Raw genomic sequence first — 18,582 nt, forward strand, 5'->3', positions numbered from 1 at the left:
TTTTGTTATCATTAATAATCAATATCTATTGTTTGCAGTCGATTCTCCTGACTAAGGATATCGATATTCCCAAAACTGTTCATGGTTGATAATTTCAAGTAAGCTATACAGATGTTGTCGGGAAAATAGTTATATAAGTACACTGACATGAATTAAATTGTTCTTATTATAGTTCAAATGATAAGTAAATGAAAACAGTTTTAAAAGTTCACATGGTTTTTATTCCGTCTTATTAAACTGCCATTGTGTCCCATCAGTCCTCTGCCAGATCCTGTGAATGAATAAAATTGTTTGTAAGGAGGTTTCATGTATTAATTCCTAACAGAAACAAGAGCTGTTGGAGAACAGCAAAGCTCGCCTATTCAGAAGAAGTTGATGTTCAAGTATTTACTCTTTATACATGGAAATATGACAAATTAACAGACTCAAAAAAAACCTAAAGGACCCCAAATTGGTTGTATTATCATGTTCAGCATCCATACACATTAGGAAAATAAAATCATAAACATTTATGATGACTTAAGCTTAAACAATAGACAAAATAGAAACTTGCTCAAAAACTTTAACATGCAAATATGACAAATTAACAGACTCAAAAAACCCCTAAAGGACCCCAAATTGAATGTATTGTCACGTTCAGCATCCATACACATTAGGAAAATAAAATCATAAACATTTATGATGACTTAAGCTTAAACAATAGACAAAATAGAAACTTGCTCAAAAACTTTAACATGGAAATATGACAAATTAACAGACTCAAAAAAAAACCTAAAGGGCCCCAAATTGGTTGTATTATCACGTTCAGCATCCATACACATTAGGAAAATGAAATCATAAACATTTATGATGACTTAAGCTTCAACAATTGACAAAACAGAAACTTGCTCAAAAACTTTAACGTGAAATGGGACGCCGACGCCAACGCCGAGGTGACAACATTAGCTCCCCCTATTCTTCGAATAGGCGAGCTAATGATTAAATAGGAATAATAAAACGAAAATCTAAGTTAGTGCCCATGGAACATGTCGGCGTATTTAAGTTAATATACATATATAAGATTAAAGTTATTGTAAATGAAATAAAGGAATGAATGCATTTAATATCGGCTTTATGTGGAAGTATTACATATATTACTATTATAAGCGAATAAAATCAATTTCCTGAGTGTAACTGTCATTTAATTTTTCACAAAACAAATCCATAGTTTTGTCATGTATGAAAATAAACATACTTATCAGATACGCAAATATGGAAGATATTGCTTGAGCCTTTCGCTTGCATTGTCAAAACAACGGAATTTCGAAAAAAAATCACATATATAGTCAAAAAGTACAATATTCACATTAGTTCAACATCAAGCACACTAACGTATTTTTCATTCCATTTTCAATGTTAGTATGGATTAGAAATTATAATCAAAAGTTATGTATTAAAACATTTGACGTATCAACAAAGACGATTATTAAACCTAGAAAAACGAATGCAAATTTTTCAATTTGACAGATGCCTAGTGTGTTTTGAAATTTCGCCAAAGAAAAGTTATACAAGGAATTCAGCGGCACAAAAGTTTAAAATATTTTCGTGGTATTAAACTATTTATTGTGGACTAGTTGTGCACGTTTATGCAATTAAACATCAAAAATAGATTCGGGTAAAGAGAAGTTTATGATCATATTTGATGACCAGTGACCATCTAACATAATTACCTGGGAGAACGACACCTGATGTCGGAGTCCCTTTGTTCCTGTTTACTCACGAAACTTCGTGTCACGATGCTTGAATTGGGTGTGCGTAATTTGGGTTTATGGTGCAGGGTTTCTACTATAAATACCAGGATTGTCTGTGCAGTATTATGCAGTTCCTACACAGGGTACCTGACTACTGACACTGACTACCGATATGGGTTTGACCAGATCTTTGGCGTGCCTCTTATCCCTGGCTTCACTTATCTATGGTACGTATAGCTTATTTCTAATGTATTTTACGTTTCAAAATATGATTATTTTGCCTATTTGATATTATCCGGTATTGGAATATCATATTTCATGTTCATTGACTTTCATTGCATTATATATTGTTACAATTTTTCGTTTCCTTTGTTATGAAAAATAATATGCATATTCACCAAAGTGTGAACTACGTAAGTTTTCCACTAAATAGTTGAGCAGCAAGCAGAATTTAGTATGTGAAGTATTCATGAAAGAAAATAACGTAGTACATATTTAATAAGGACATAAAACTAAGAGATTAATTTTCATATCATAATACTACTGTAGTAAAATGTCTATAATGTTGATAAAAAAAATAAAATGCATATTAGATAAAGGATCACTGTGATAATGTAAAAGAAATCTGTCGGGATGGCATGCACATAGTGTTAAATATGGTCTCGGTCTCTCAGCTGACGGAGCATGCTTCTTTGACTGACCATTCGGGAGAGCCATATTTTTTCTCACCGGAGATCCGGGTTCGATTCCTGGTCGGGGTAATCGACAGTAGTCAAGTGTATTTTTCACTATTCTTCTACAATAGAATCACTATTTTTGTATATGCCAATAGCCAGAACCCTCGATGAACAAATATCTCGGATCATTGGTGGACAAGAAACGGACGCTAATGAATGGCCGTGGCAGGCGTCACTACAGTACAGGGACAGTCATATCTGTGGTGGCTCTCTCATAGCACCGGATGTCGTTCTCACGGCTGCGCATTGCGTAGATTTTGGCACGTAAGTACTATGTATGTTTGAACGTGCTTTCTTTTGCCGATATCAGAAAAAAGAAAATGAACATATTAATAATTAAACTGATTCGTAAATGAATAATACGGAAGTGATACTTAAAGACCAAACATAAGCTGAAACAAAAAGCTACGACAGATACAGAAAAGTTAAACCCTCAGCAAAGTTAGGCATATATATTTGTTAATCTTAAAGATATCGTCTTTTTCTTTATCAAGATGGTACTAACAATGACTAGATCACTTTACTACTGCACTGTTTCAGTCGCTGCAATAGCCTGCCAGTTTGTAAACAAACCAATATGACAATAATCATCTTTACCTTGCAGTACTAGTGACTTTTCTGTAGTAATGGGAGAAGATGAGCTTGAGAGAACCTCCGGTAAAGAACAAAGGATACAGATTTCTGAAATCATCATGGTATGTTTCAAATACATTTTAGGTTTACTTTATCACTGTCTTATTGGCAGACCTGTAACGATATAAATGACTTTATTATATTTTATTATGTATCGCTTTCTAGATAAGAATTTACGTAATGTTGTACATGTTTCCTCCGTATCGTGAAAACGTGTAGTTATTCATAAGTTAAATTTATCCACGAGTCCTAATACAAAAGAATGATCATTATCGAGTTCTGGTGTTTAAGATACAAATTGCATTGCATTTAAACCGTATTATATTATTTTCGTAAAGGTTTTATACAATGCAAATGAGAAGTATCATGTTGCAAGTTGTTAAACTCAGAAAAATCGGCATACTTAGAAATTGAAAGTTATAAATTCAATTACTAATTCAATTAAATTGATATTTTTACAACAGGAGATGAAATTAAAACAAAGATATGATACAGTGAGATTAATGATTAAGTCTACAGCAGATTATACTATTTTCATTCCAATAGCATATTAAACAGTAAGAAAATAAAGCCATAAGACTCATTTAGATGTTTCTTTTTTACTAGCACGGTAGTTATGATGGTAGTGCCGGTGGCTACCCCAATGATATCGCCATCCTCAGGCTCGCAGATAACGCAGAACTGAACGCCAATGTCCAGCTCGTTCCCATGGCTGACAAGGGTGACGCTTTTGTTGGAAACAACGACTGTTGGCTCACTGGATGGGGAAAGACGAGTGGTACGTTTATTACGACTTGTCTGTGATTTACCACCGTTAATATACTTATTCTAGTAATATATGTGTGTATTATCGTAATGTATATTAACCCTTGTTCCATGGTGTGATTATTTGTTTGATCCCGTCATGTCTTCTTTATGGGAAATATGCAATGCCATTGCCGGTTATATTTGCGGATCATTTTATTGCAATTTGGACAAGATAATTGAATTTTAACGATTTTAAAATTTCGCGATAGGGCTTTAATGGTTTTAATAATTCACCCATATCTTAATTTTTTGCGGTGTTCTTATGCGTCATTTTACCTTTGACAGTCTATAATGAACTCAACACGATATTATATGAAACATTAATTATGTTTTTAATTGTTGCATATTTGTACCGATAGCTTCCAGTTCTGTCGCCCCGAAGTTGATGGAGGTGAACATTGACGTCATCACCAACTCGGATTGTAGTAGACAGTGGCGCCGCGTATCGGGAGCTAACATCTTCACCACACACATCTGTCTTTACGAACAAAACAAGGGGTCATGCAATGTAAGTCACAGTTAGTACCTTTACGGATAGGCTTGTCACCAAAACCGAAGTTAATGATGAGAATTCTTCAGCTAACTATGATAGTAGATTATCTTACCTTAGTCTGAAACTTAGAATCGACATGGCGTAGATACTAAAATCACCAATCTAGATTTTGCAGAATTGTATGATTCGAAGCAAGTACTTTTGGGTTTCTCATATGTAAGCGTCGGAAATTTGCATGCAGCTTTTAAAACAAATAATTCAAAGTCGCCCTTTTCAATAATCGAGGAAGAGTTAAAAAGGGAAGAACTTGTTAAAAAGGGAAGAACTTACATCAAGGGAAGGAAGCTTGTAGAATAAGTCACTCACATAAGATCAAGACCACCATCCCTTAACAGTAAGTTCATAATGAACTTTAAGCCAATGAAAATCGTCCCAGATCATTACACTAGTGACATACGCAAAAATATTACACGGGCGAAATAACTGGATATCAGGCGGATTATGTGATAAAACTTGCTATGAAACTTGAACTTGAATTTGTTGTTATGTTTCAGGGTGATAGTGGAGGTCCTCTGGTTTGCCGAGTGGATGGTCAGTTCGTTCTGGCCGGTGTGACGTCATGGGGTATCAGCACGTGCTCAGGGTATCCTAGCGTGTACACACGTGTTTCGGAGTACCGTAACTGGATCAGCAACAACATGTAAACTTCATGATTAAACAGATTACTTATAAACACGATATGGATAGATAACAAAATAAATTGGAGAATATTCGTGAATACTTGTTTGTTTCATTTCAATAATACTGCATTAAATCAAATTATTTAGTTTCCTGATCCACAGGTTAGGACACGATCTTATTTGTACTTTATACATTTGAATAAAAAAACGTCCTTGTGGCTTACAAACCACAATCACAGCATTCAAAATGTCACAATATCTCCCCGCCTATGCGAAAACTAGTTTCCCCAAAACCTAGATGACACGTCATTTAATGTTGTCATTTTTGTTTTTATTGTTTGCTATGATATAAAACACATAGCCATCCTTACAATGATGGTAATACTGTAAATGAAATAATTTTTGCTAGAAAATTACTGATTCCTCTACTCATGTTTTCAACAGATGAAAGTTACCTTTCGTCGGCTGTGTAGAACCTATACGAAAATATAAACAACATAATGTCATTGCTGTATACGTATTCATTTATAAACAAAGGAACAACAGCTGTGGGAATCCGGATACAATTTGTATCAGTAGAGGCCCGATAGAGATGATTTCCGACAAACATCATACAATATTGACAAAAACGCTGTAGCCTGGGACATGTTGACGCCAATTAACATTCCAAGGGTATTCCACCTATCTGTTATCAAATGGGGTCACCGGATATTGACACTGAAGTACAACTAATGATAAAGTTTGAAAAAAATATGAAGATAATGTTGTAAATCAACTTTCTTTCGCAGTTAATATCTTTCGCGATTTCTGCTTTTGAATTGAAATTAACTTTCGCTGAAATTAACTTGATTGCAAATTTTGCTTAAGTAAATACCACGGGAATATTTATGTTGGTTCACAGTATCTTTTATTCAGAGTAATTTCTCGAACGTTAACCTCCGCGAATTAATATCTACGCTTTAAATATTGAAAGGAATCCCCATTCAATTTTAAAATCTTAAAATGTTTATCTTCGAGAATTAAATCTGATAACGAAATTTATTAGCTGCGAAAAATGTTTGTTTACAGTAATAGAAGCGTATTGATGTCACGCATTTCTATTATGTTATGCAAATGTATTCTACAATTTGAACATTTTGAACTCTATTAATTGCACATTAAACTTTAAATTTCCAATGTTTTCATTTTACATATCAATGCTAGAAAGTCACAACTGTAATCATAAGAAAAATTGCAAATGCATCGTATGTATACTGAATACATGTAAATTTAAAGACCTATTATACATTTTCTATTTTCATTTCTACACATACTTTCTCCAAACAACATCATGTGGCCATGCCTTTGAAGATGAAGGTTGTAAAGAATTGTTTAGATATGGATCATATGCTGTATAGTTTCTAGACATAAAGAAATTTATAATTTCATTGCCACTATCTGTCCCTTTATGGAATTCCCATTCCATGAGAATCGTAGGTACTGATATTTTACTGAAGAATTCTTTCCCGCCGCTCAACACTTTATGTTCATATCCTTCTACATCTATTTTCATAATCACACGTTTTGAGTTAAACCCCGGAAGGTTTAGCACATTATCAAGCGTTGTTGACGTTACAACATCAGCATATGTTCCGCCTAGCACACTCTCATTAACCTTCTTCTTATTGGAATCCTGTACAACAAAGGATCCCCCGACATTGTTTACATCAATGCCGAGTGTAACATTCTGTGATATGTCAGACAGAGCGCTCCGGATAATTGTCATTTTGTCCGAGAACATACCCGCTCGGACGGAAGAACAGATCCGCTGAACGTTAATTAATAAAGGCTCTACAGATATAGCGACAAATCCTTCTTTGGCTGCAAATAATGAATATATTCCAAGGTTGGCTCCAATGTCTAGAAACGTTGCAGTTTGTTCTCTCCGCAATGCCGCTAACACTAAATTCACAAATCCAGACTCCCATATTTGGCCATTAGCTAAAGCTCCACTTACCCATTTATCACTCTGTGGGTCGTGGATAAACACGTCTAATAGACCAGACATCGTATTGAGCCTGGCGGATTGAAAACGAGGTATGTCCTTACATAGTTCAGGTACCTTTGTCCATCCTTTGTCTTTGATGGCGTATAAATTTACAGGTATTTCATTGTTGGAATCTGACAGTTTTTGTTGTTTTGTTTTTGTCGTGCTTGCGAGCGTTTTAGTCCTTGTTGAAATCTGCTGTGCCACATATTGATCTTTTTGAGGTTTCAGCTTAAATAAATTTTGTGCTGAAACCGGTCGTTGTGCTTGTTTGTCTATCAGAGGTTGAATTGAACTTTTACTTTGCTTGGATAACTGGTTCAACGCGAATTGCATATCCTTTAATTTGTTATTAAGTTCATCAATCTGTAATTGTTGTTGATGAATTTCAGTTCTTAGCTGTGATCCTTCATGTACATACGGTATTGACTGGTTTGCATCACCACTCGAATAACGTAACTTAGAGATGAAACAAACTATCATCACCATAGCAACTACTGAAGTCAACATCAAGGCGCTGGCATACCTCATTGTAGTCTGCATCCCGCTTAAATAAAAATAACACCAATGTTTAGATTAAAAAACAAACATTTTAGAAGATAGATAGAAATGCAATTAATAAAAGCAGTAGTGATACTCATGGAATTTTTACACGCTTGAGTTATATTCTAAAAGTTGCAAAAGACACAAGCTTTAGCGAGGTTTAAGTCTGACCTATGTTTGATCCACGAATAATGTTTTTTGGGGGGTTTTTTCAATGTAACAGCACTGTAAGTCAATTAGTTCGGTAATTCAAACTTTAAAATCATTTAAACTAAAAACATGTCATTATCAAACTTATCGATTTTAAAGAGTTTCATCTGCATTAAAAATACCATGTAATAGTTTTAATGTAACAGATTTCAAAGAATTCTTGTCAAAATGCTTAGTCAGTGAAGGGATATATGTTTGGTACCCCTCCCAAAAGAATCTGTCAGTAGGGGGATGTAAAGACTCCCTTCAAAATCAAGGATAGCGACATGCTAGAAGCGGTGCAGCGTAGGGCAACAAAAAGTCTTCTAGGAATGAACAGTTTAGAGCTTTCAAGGCTGTCGTATAGAAGAATAAGAGGGGACATGATTGAGTTACACAAAAACAAATGGCATATATGATAAAGAGGCATGTATTTTCTTAAAACTATGGGAAAATGGTGCAGCTAGACATATTAACAGAGGAAATTCAAAAAGGATATTCCCACAGCAATCCAGGACACTATTATGTAGTAACAAATTAACTATAAGAACGGTGAAAATGTGGAACAGTCTACTCGAAGAAGTTGTTTCAGCACTTAACATAAACTGCTAAAAAATAGACTTGATAATAATTTGAAAAATCAGGAAATGATATATAACTATAAGACTACCATAACCGGAATATGAACTTCATCACATTTTTTAACTAAATGTATAAATTTATGAGTCCGGTTTAGTGGAACAATGTAGTTCATGTACTGGAATTATTCTATATTCTATTCTATATTCCTTATAACTCCATACTGCAGGTTATTTTGGGCACTAACCATCACTTAATCTTGTAACCATTATTCTGTCTGATATGTGTTTTCAGGACATAACTAAATGAGACATTCTTTGTCAAAATTTGTACAAATACAATATATGCCTGTAGCAGTGATGTTCTACTGTAACTTTAATATAAGTTTCAACATTTTGTCTGAATCTTGTGCTTTATTTGGCTTACCTTGTGTAAAAATCTTATGAAAGGCTAGTCCGGCTCTAGAACCAGAAACATTTTGATACACTGTACTTGTCAATTTAGTACTTCAAAATACCCTGTGTACATGTTTCTAAATGAAAAAAAAATCATGTTTAAAGATCCTAATTCAAATATTCAAATCCTACTTACACTGTTGTGCTGCAATAGATAAACCGATTCTGATTAATAATTTGTTAATAACCTCACCAACTGGGAAATGGTTTACGCAACCGACTAATCGGTTGTCGCGCATTCGGTTGTCGCGCAAGAATACCTAGACCGGAACACTGACTTCCGCAAGTAGTGTTAATGTGTATCAGATTTGGCCTATGATTTCTGTATCATTTAATTCTCAAATATGAATATTTGAAAGTATTGAAAATCTTTATAATATTTCAGAAAAAAAAATATTTGAGAATTATTGCATCAATGGAATGGAAAAGATAATGTTATTATGGAACAATATTTTGTGTACTTTCGGAAATTGACAACCTTTCTCGCCAAATTGGAGCCAGCTGTTCCGGGATTCCATCAATCGTATAGCATTGAAAAGCGAAGTTTTATTTTATCGGAACATTAAATTTGAAAGAAATAGTCGGTTGAAATATAAATATAAGAAATGAGAACATTACAAGTATGAAGCACTTTAATCGAGATACGTACATGTAACATGTGTGTAGGTTTAAGTCATAAATTATTTGTGCTACTGTTTATACAATGTCACTCTGCATGTGATGACAACCTCTTTGTCTAACTGTATGAATAATACCATGTATCTATAAGCCTTAGGGCTTTCGTAAAATAAAAATTGATAGGCCTATAGGCTAGCCTGCACACAATGTGAAGCTCGGTGCTATTTTTAGACTGCAGTCGTAAACAGCTGATCGACAAACCAATCTTAACAGATTAATGTAGCAATTCAATCATAAATTCAAGTAATATATTAGCAGAACGGCATCTGTCTCAGAGTTAGAACAACTGTTACTTTTTAATTCATGATTAAGGACGCTTGGTTCTGTTGCCAGTCATTCGCGATGATGAACAGTCACACTCAGCAGACTTACAAAATTCATACAACAACCTTTATACTTAAATCCATCGATAATAATATCAATATCTATAACAGGTAAATTGCACAACTACTTACCTGGACACGAGGTCAATGTCCACGTACCTTCCTGAACACGACAACAATCAAACATTCAATGTCAACCTATCACTGGGTTGAATAAAATGTATAAACAATATAGAATGCTTAAACTTATTCTGAAACAGTCAATCGCTCTGAAATATCGGTCATCGTCAAATGATACTTAATTTAACAATCATTTAAATTAAAAATGCACGGTTTTCACATTGACTTCCTCGTATTTAAATTAACCTGTTATCAACAATGCGTATCGGTGAACAATGAGAGTAGGCGTGGCTTACATTGTATATGTATATTAGAGAGTACGTCAGCCTAATTTATCAAGTCAGCAATGAAGCGCCATGACTACAAGTAGTTTAAAACCAAAGGTATGTCAAAACGGATGATCTACAGTACGCGTCAGGTGGTTTAGTTCTCAATCACTCCCAGGGTTACATGTACGAGTGTCACACGAGTGTAGGGGATTAGTACAACCGATGTTTCAACTCGGGTGTTTACACCGACCACCACCCGACGAGAGGCGACGAGTGTAGGGGATTAAAATCGTAAAATTCAGGTTTGAGGATTCGAAGCCGGACACGTGGTAATGGTCACCGGGTTTCGGTTACCAAGACCGCTGTGTGGTCGTTCTTCATAAAATTTCCAAACAACTAAAACAACGTGTAGAATCTAAGTTTGTCAGCTTTGAGCGGACGAATTAAACAGAAACTATCGATGGAAATGTCGATTGTTATAATTAACTTTTAACGTGTAGAATCTCAGTTTGTCAGCTTTGAGCTTTTGTTCGCTAGGACGAATTACACAGAAACTATCGACGGAGATGTCGATTTTTACCTGTTTGACTCACAATATCTCCCCCAAATGAATGTTCGCACACTCAGCAACTGTCTGAAACAATGATTTCCTAACTGTAAAATATCATTAAAACTGTCCCTCAATTTCCTTTTTACCCAAATCGCGATTGTGACCTGGTTGACAGCTACATGGTAAAAGTTGTCGTGTCTACAAAAAATAGTTATCGTACCTTACGTCTCTTCATTTCATTCTTCAGCATAATATTTCACATTGTTCTTTTTCCCTTAGAAATTAAATGTAATACATACTATCTCCTGAAATGATAATTATGTTATTAACGGGAATAAGTTAATAAAAGTACTAATACGTTACTCAATGGCAGATAAAAAAAATTAAAAAGGAAACATTTTACGGATTACTAACCATGAAGTGACATAACACATCTAGATGCAACAGGATGTTAAATTTCATTTACGCACTATATTCATTTCACAATTTAACCGCATGACGCAGTGATAGCCAGCTATAGCATGGTTTAGGTAGTCGACGCCGGTATCCATAAGACTTTAGAGATAAACAAATAAAAAAAACTAATAAAAATGTTTGGTAATCTAGCTATATTGATATCGAATCCCATTTTCAATTGCTGTCCTATCTTTACGTTTTCACATATAATCACTAATCAGAAATCGACTACTTTATTTTATGACTATATGTTAGTGTCAGGGATCTTAAATGCTTAATTGGCATATTAGATGTACGGTCATGGGCTAATTTGTAGCGGAGTGACCGGATAAAAAGATTTCCTTCAGTGTTTACTTTTATTATCAACGACATCGGCCTACGCGTCAGATAAACACTAATACTTATGTAAACATTATTGTCGCACTATCACACCTAAGGTCTTGCACACAACTTTATACATCAAACACTGAACGCAAACACTTTGAACTTTATTGTATATTTACGGATTGCTGATATTACATAATTATGCTATTCTTGTCAAGACATCATGTTACATGAGAAAATACTGCTGATCATTCTTATAAACCGTCCTTTATCGGGCTACACTTTAAACTTTGACTTTTAACATGTTGAGACGACAACTGATGGGGTTATCAGAAAGAGTCAATGTTGAGATTATCATCGTTATCAATACTATTTCAGAATGTCATAATGTAAGGCAAGTGACAAAGCAGGAATGTTTTTTTTTAATTTGATTTAATTTTGATACAAAATCTTAGTTTAATTTAATCTACTAATTTTTAACTCGAATTTTAGTTCATTGATATCGTAATGCAGGTGCATACAGTATGTAAGTTATAAGAATTGTAGATCGTGCCATTAGTGTATCAATTAAAAACGGATCACAAAACATAAAAAAATGATTTGATATGATATATAAAAATGAATTAAAATAAGCATTTATTATTTTCTTTTTCCAATGAACATGTTAATTATTACAAGTGGTGACACCTACTAAGTAATAATTGAATTTGACACCTAATAAATAATAATTGAATTCAGCATATGATGTACATGATATATACAATGTAAATATAAAAACAAGTTACACGTAACAGATGTGAATTCAAAATTGTCTGAATATTATGAAAACACACCTAATCTAATCTAAATAAATATAAACATATGTATAAGTGATGAATAGAAATTAGGGGAGTAAATCATCAATTGTCTATGATGTATATATTCATTGAACAAAACCGTGAAATAGACCGTGAGAAGTAGGTTACGGTGATTATTATATATCTATCTAACTGGGACGATAACAAGATTATTCGTATCAGGTGTAAACACATTCAGCTAGCATATTTCGTTGCGTCATTGCAGTCTTTTCATTAAGCGTCATTGACCGTATAGAAGGTTATTTTCGAGAAGATATTTTCGCGATTTCTCGGGACATCGACATCGCGAATGACCGGCGTAAATAATCGTCTATAAAGTATATAATGTAATCAATATGGACAAAACCAGCATAATAATACAACGTGATATATATGTGACATGTAATTTGGATACCTTAAGATAACAAATAACAGCATATAAATGGTTGTTATGCTTACTAAAAATGTAATTTTAACTTCAATCGAGAAAAAGAAATCTGAAGGAATTTAATTTTCACATAAGACTATGAGGGAATATACTAAACATGTACATGTAGTTATTATTTTATGGATTATTATGATGAAGATGTTTTGGGATCACATTTATCCCGCAAAATCATAAAATTATTTTCCTTCATCCTTACATGTATATGTATATTAGACCGCACCTGAGAGACACTCATTAAACGCTAATGTTAAAATCAATATAACGAGTATATAGCTATCAGTTATAAGTCATTCTAACCATTGTAGTTCAGTATGATTTTGTTACAGTTATTTTTTATTGAATAATAATTTATTTCTTATTAAAAACATATTAAGAGACAATAGTACACGATAATGATTCAAAATAGAACGGACTGATTTTATTTTTAAGTCAAAATTGATTTGACGATCAATTTTCTTCTTGGTTCCGAAAATCACTGGATCCAGATAGGTTCTTTTTGCATTTTTAAAAGCAATGGGTTGATGGTGATTTATTTAATGTAAATAGTAAATGTTTGACTTTTTTGAATAGTGTTACAGTAGCTAACATGTTAGTGCTGAACATTAAATATGTAGGGAGCATAATATATACATATTACCGTCCTCGATACTACAGGGGTTACTATGACTGACGTTATATCCACCTCTGGACTATATCATAGTGAAACTGAAGACAGCAGAAAACACAGGGAAATTGATCCTTTGATAGTATACCAAAAGAATCGGATAACAGTACACTGTGATTGACTGTGGCTTTGACGTTGGGCGTCGCTCTCTCTCTCTCTCTCTCTCTCTCTCTCTCTCTCTCTCTCTCTCTCTCTCTCTCTCTCTCTCTCTCTCTCTCTCTGTAATCTTTAAAGGAAGTCTCTTCGGTCTTATGATTAGTCATTTTTTCTACAGAACAAAGCTTTAAGTTTTTCTATGTGTTAGTTCAGGGGTGAATATAATCTCAGTGATATTTTGAAACACCTGGAGTATCTAGGATGTCATGTTTCTCAATGACAGTATACAAAACCACTGAATGAAATCATTTAAAGTGTAAAGACAAGGAAACAGGATAATATAGAGAATGGAAGGCAAACATAATTACCTACATATAATATCACCAACATCTAAATGGAAGCATTTTGTCTTTAGAAAGGTTTTGTAGATATTTATCCTTATTATTACTTTGTATGTTTTCTTCTTACTGTTCTATCTAATATTAACTACATGTTTCCTTTTTCCTCGTGGATTTTTTTCTTAAAAGTACGTTTAAATTCTTTAAATGGCAGTATTACCATACCAATGATTTTTCCTTTATAAATAGAATGTATGTGATATTTCAAATATTGTAAATTATAACAAACTTTTTTTTAATAAAACTACTTCTTAAAATGAATAAAATATTAAGAATATTATTTCATATAGGACAAAATATTAAATGTTATAAATCGATAACTTTATTTAGAATATTTTGACAAAATTTCTCTCGATTAATAAACCACTTTAGTGGATAATGGAACTTATTTCATAAAATTAAAACCATATGATTTAAATGTTGCATTGCAGAATTAGATGCCTTCTTCTAATTTCCAACCATTTGCCTTTGCTTGCTAACCTTGCAGCTTCAAACACTTAAGATTTCTGTCAATATTTGCTTGTTTTAGCCTATGTACATACAATTCATTACATTCGGTGATGAGGTTATCGTCATCGGGTGTCCTTATTTTTTAATCTAAATATTCCGCCGATAACACAAGTACTCAGGTACGTACAGGCTGTCATGCAGATCTCGGTCAGACAAGCTTATCACTGTTACATTTCTATACTCGTGTGTGGTAACATTAATTCCATACAATGTCTTACCCTGCCAAAAGCAAAACCATGTACATCTTATCTGTAAATGAACATACTATTTTTGTACATATATATAATGTACAGTTCCGATAAATGTTGATATAGTTCTAAGTTTATGAGTGAAATCAAAATATGAAACTTAATTATATAATTTACATACATTGCTCTGTATAATTAAAATTTTGCTTGTTATCGTCGACCAAGATTATTGTATAGCGGCTGACTATGTATTATTTTGAATACTTCTTTACATATTTGCTTTTGTCTTCTTGTAATACAACAGATTTCAAACACACTTTATAACGTGCAGAAGATCTTCCCAGAAAGTCACCTCGGCCGAACGATGCAGACATCTAGTATCCTCCAATACCTGATTAACCACCCGCAGTATATCTGTTCCTTTAGCGAATAATTTATAATCTATGGTTTATACACAAATATGAACATTTCCCATACAGAAATAAATGTTTACGTAGGGAAAATTAATTAGCTATGGTACTGACCAGTTGGAACAGAGAAGAATTAAAATGCCCTAACCAGTAAAAACATACCTCAAATGTAGTCGCCTTTTATAGTTATACGTGATGAAGAGCGGATAATAAGTAGCTTGCACATTCATTACATATACACATTCATCTTGAACAAACGTTTTAGGTATATATAATTCTTTTAATTGCAATGTGATGTTAACTTTATACTGCAATATGTTTCTGCATTATGTATACTGCATACTATTTGATAATATTACAGGACTAGTGATTATTAAAATTTATCATACCACGATGTTTAAGTTAAATGATATCGGCCTTAATCTGTCGTATGATAATGCGTTTTATGTTTTATCACTGCAATTCACTGCTGACTTGGTCCGTCTGATATCGTTTTAAATCACACTGAATGCAATGACGATCTTAACAGATTCAAGAATGGGAGCTCCGATATCAAGGAATCAATAAATCAACAACCAAAATGTTATCACGTATAACATTAAGTTACTATCGAGGACATAATTTACCATAAGCAAGGTTTACACACTTGAGCAAGAATACATTTCTCAGTATTAGATGTACTTATGATTAATGTATTTCTTACTATTTCCCATGATTAATGCATTTTGCACTATTTCCTATGATTAAGTAGTTGTAATAATTAAATATGTTATGAAACACTTCCGGGTATATTGTCTATATCACATATATGTAAGACATGTAAATGCTGGTATTGTTGCTCAGTACAATTCTTACCGGTCGTGACTTATTAATTCATAATGTATGAATTAACTATATCTAACACAGTGCATACCTAACAGAAACGTGGCGAAGTATCAAACTGATACCAAGTTTATACAAAGTAGTAGATGAAAGAGCCGACAGATACCCACCTACCTTCCTGTTCGTACGTTCCCTAGCCATGTAACGGTCCTCGCGATCGGGTACTTCACTGATAACATACTCGCCATCTACTTCCGGTAACAACCCACCAAACGTTAAACATATTATCGCATTTAATGTAAACATACATTGTCTGTACACGCTCAGGACATGACACATACGGACATGAGTGTTTAGTTAAGGCTGTGTGTATTTGGAATTTAGCCTTTTTAACCTTGTAGTCGATTATTATGGCGACAATGATATGTCAACGATTTTACGGGATATTAACATCGTTGTGAAAATGAAATTTGTGAAACATGAAGAAACGTTAGTCAGTTAGTGGAGTATTGATCCAATATTCTCTCTCTCATTTCAAGTACAAATCCCAAACTGCTTGGTGTCCGAATATAGGGTAGACTAATAATAATAAATGATATTATATTCAATGGAATTAAAAGGAAATACAACCTTGACTTTAAATAAAATAAAGCAATCGTTTGAAACGAATTGGTTACGTCGATCAAGGATGAATAGTCCTATTATGATACGATTTTATCCTTTTTCCGAAACTCAAAGAAATTCCTTAGTTCAGTACTAACAGTAGGTAAAAATATCCTTGTAACAACCTTGACTCACGGATTTGATAAATCGGTAAGGGCTAGATTGAAGTAGCTAAAACATAATCTACATCGATCAAGAATTTTCTTTTCAAAAACTCTCAACATAACAATACATACTGCCGTCATTGACGATAGTACCCGTCTCAGCCAGAAATATCCGTTAAAACCCACATAAATTGTTATGGCCACTCTCATGGGTTCAAACATATCTGAACCACAACTAAATCTCGCATCTCTGGTTGTAAATAAGACGGCGGGCGTAATTAATGAAGCTGCAATTGATTAGTTACCTTATTTTCTTGCTGTACATCACATCAAATATGTTCGTGTGATTTATACCAATGCCATTTAATTAATGTTACAATTTGAATACACCTAAATTCAAAATATGGCTTTTCTACTTTGTATTGATATGCCTTTGGCCAGTGTTTTTTTTAATATCATTAGGCTAATGACAGTTTAATATAAAAATGAATATGAAATTATTTCTAGTAAAGACATAAAAACGTGACAAAATTTGCATGAAACATGTAAAACATTTTTACCATCCTTTTTTGATTTTTGATTAAAGGGTTTGTGACACAAAAACCTTTTTATAAATTTTCTGATAGTTTGACCCCATCAATGTTGGCTGACACACGTTTCACAGCACTCCGCAAAGCTGTTTATCTACTTTAAGGGCAGTAAGGGTAAATTGCTGCGGCTGAGAAAACTTTAATGAGCTAGCCAGTCACGTGGTACCAACGCGTCATCCGTTTCACCTTGCTCTGCTGTCTGCTGTAGATACTATATATTTATAGAGAAAAACTACAGAGTCTTCTAGTATTTTTTTAAATATCTGCAGTGGAAAATAATGACAGTGATATCCCTGCTTTGGGATTTGTTCCAGACATTATCCTATACCAGTTTGACCCTTTGGTGAACACTGATGATTCTCTTTCTACGGAGAAAGGGATAACATCGCCAGATGTTTCAGATGCTGATCGAGAAAACCAAGAAGGTAATTATATAATCAAGAGGATCGGTTGACAAACACAGCATGGTTTGTAATACACCTATTATTATTTTAACTTAAATATAGATGTGGATGCCTTCATGGGTATTCATCAGATAATTTCTTTTTAATAAGTGAATATAATCTGTAATATATCTTACATAATTAAATTTTTTACATTAAAATCATCTATTGAGAACAATTGATTTCTCCTTTTATTACTTTATACATGCATTAACCTAAATTCATTTGTATGATTTATATCAGTGACTTACGACTTATATAATTATTACACTAATTTTACATACCTACATATTACAAATATATTCATGTATCTCAATAAAATCTCTTTTTTTAATTAACATCAATGACAGCAATGTGCAATACACTTTATTACTATGTCAATAAACAATTGAAGAATTCAGTAAATGAGGATTGCATTCTTAACAACAGAGGAATATATAATAATGACATTGGTTACTACTGTGAGACAAAGCTAATTACATGGTTCAATAACACAATGTCAATTTTTTCCATTATATGTTGTGGATACATATTTAGTTATACCGGTTGTTTTTTTTTATTTTCAACAGGTGTTCATGTGGTTTCTTTGATCCAATGGTTACGGTCTCGGAATCTACGTTCTGCTGTCGTGAGATAAATGATATCAATGATATAGTTTTCAATAAAAAAACATCTCTGTAAATTGTTTATATTGTTATTAATTTTACCTATTGATATATTTATTATTAAAGAAGTGTTATTTTTGTTGCAATATTTATATACATTACATCAATCCTCTTCTCGATATAATGTATTTATACGGCTATACAGCCAGATAC

General features: G+C 33.3%; 2 protein-coding genes across 5 annotated transcripts; one reads left to right on the plus strand and one right to left on the minus strand.

Moving 5' to 3' along the window:
- Window positions 1-1,818: 1,818 nt before the first annotated feature.
- Window positions 1,819-5,178, plus strand: LOC138331813 (elastase-1-like). The gene is made up of 6 exons (XM_069279605.1): window positions 1,819-1,957; window positions 2,563-2,731; window positions 3,072-3,162; window positions 3,707-3,878; window positions 4,267-4,415; window positions 4,955-5,178. The coding sequence occupies exons 1-6, from the start codon at window positions 1,903-1,905 to the stop codon at window positions 5,102-5,104; spliced, it is 786 nt and encodes a 261-aa protein (XP_069135706.1). The 5' UTR covers window positions 1,819-1,902; the 3' UTR covers window positions 5,105-5,178.
- A 408-nt stretch (window positions 5,179-5,586) lies between these two features.
- LOC138331809 (uncharacterized) lies at window positions 5,587-16,257 on the minus strand. 4 transcript variants are annotated; one of them, XM_069279596.1, is made up of 3 exons: window positions 16,135-16,190; window positions 8,844-8,949; window positions 5,587-7,653 (listed from the first exon to the last, which is right to left on the minus strand). In XM_069279596.1, exon 3 carries the CDS (start codon window positions 7,647-7,649, stop codon window positions 6,384-6,386), a length of 1,266 nt encoding a protein of 421 aa, XP_069135697.1. In that variant the 5' UTR covers window positions 7,650-7,653; window positions 8,844-8,949; window positions 16,135-16,190; the 3' UTR covers window positions 5,587-6,383. The 4 variants fall into 4 exon arrangements, with proteins under 4 accessions (XP_069135697.1, XP_069135695.1, XP_069135696.1 ...); XM_069279594.1 differs by lacking the exon at window positions 8,844-8,949 and having other exon boundaries at window positions 16,139-16,257; XM_069279595.1 differs by lacking the exon at window positions 8,844-8,949 and having other exon boundaries at window positions 16,135-16,203.
- Between the last annotated feature and the right edge of the window lie 2,325 nt (window positions 16,258-18,582).

The sequence above is a fragment of the Argopecten irradians genome, chromosome 9, assembly GCF_041381155.1.
Source record: "Argopecten irradians isolate NY chromosome 9, Ai_NY, whole genome shotgun sequence".
Classification (NCBI taxonomy): Eukaryota; Metazoa; Mollusca; class Bivalvia; order Pectinida; family Pectinidae; genus Argopecten; species Argopecten irradians.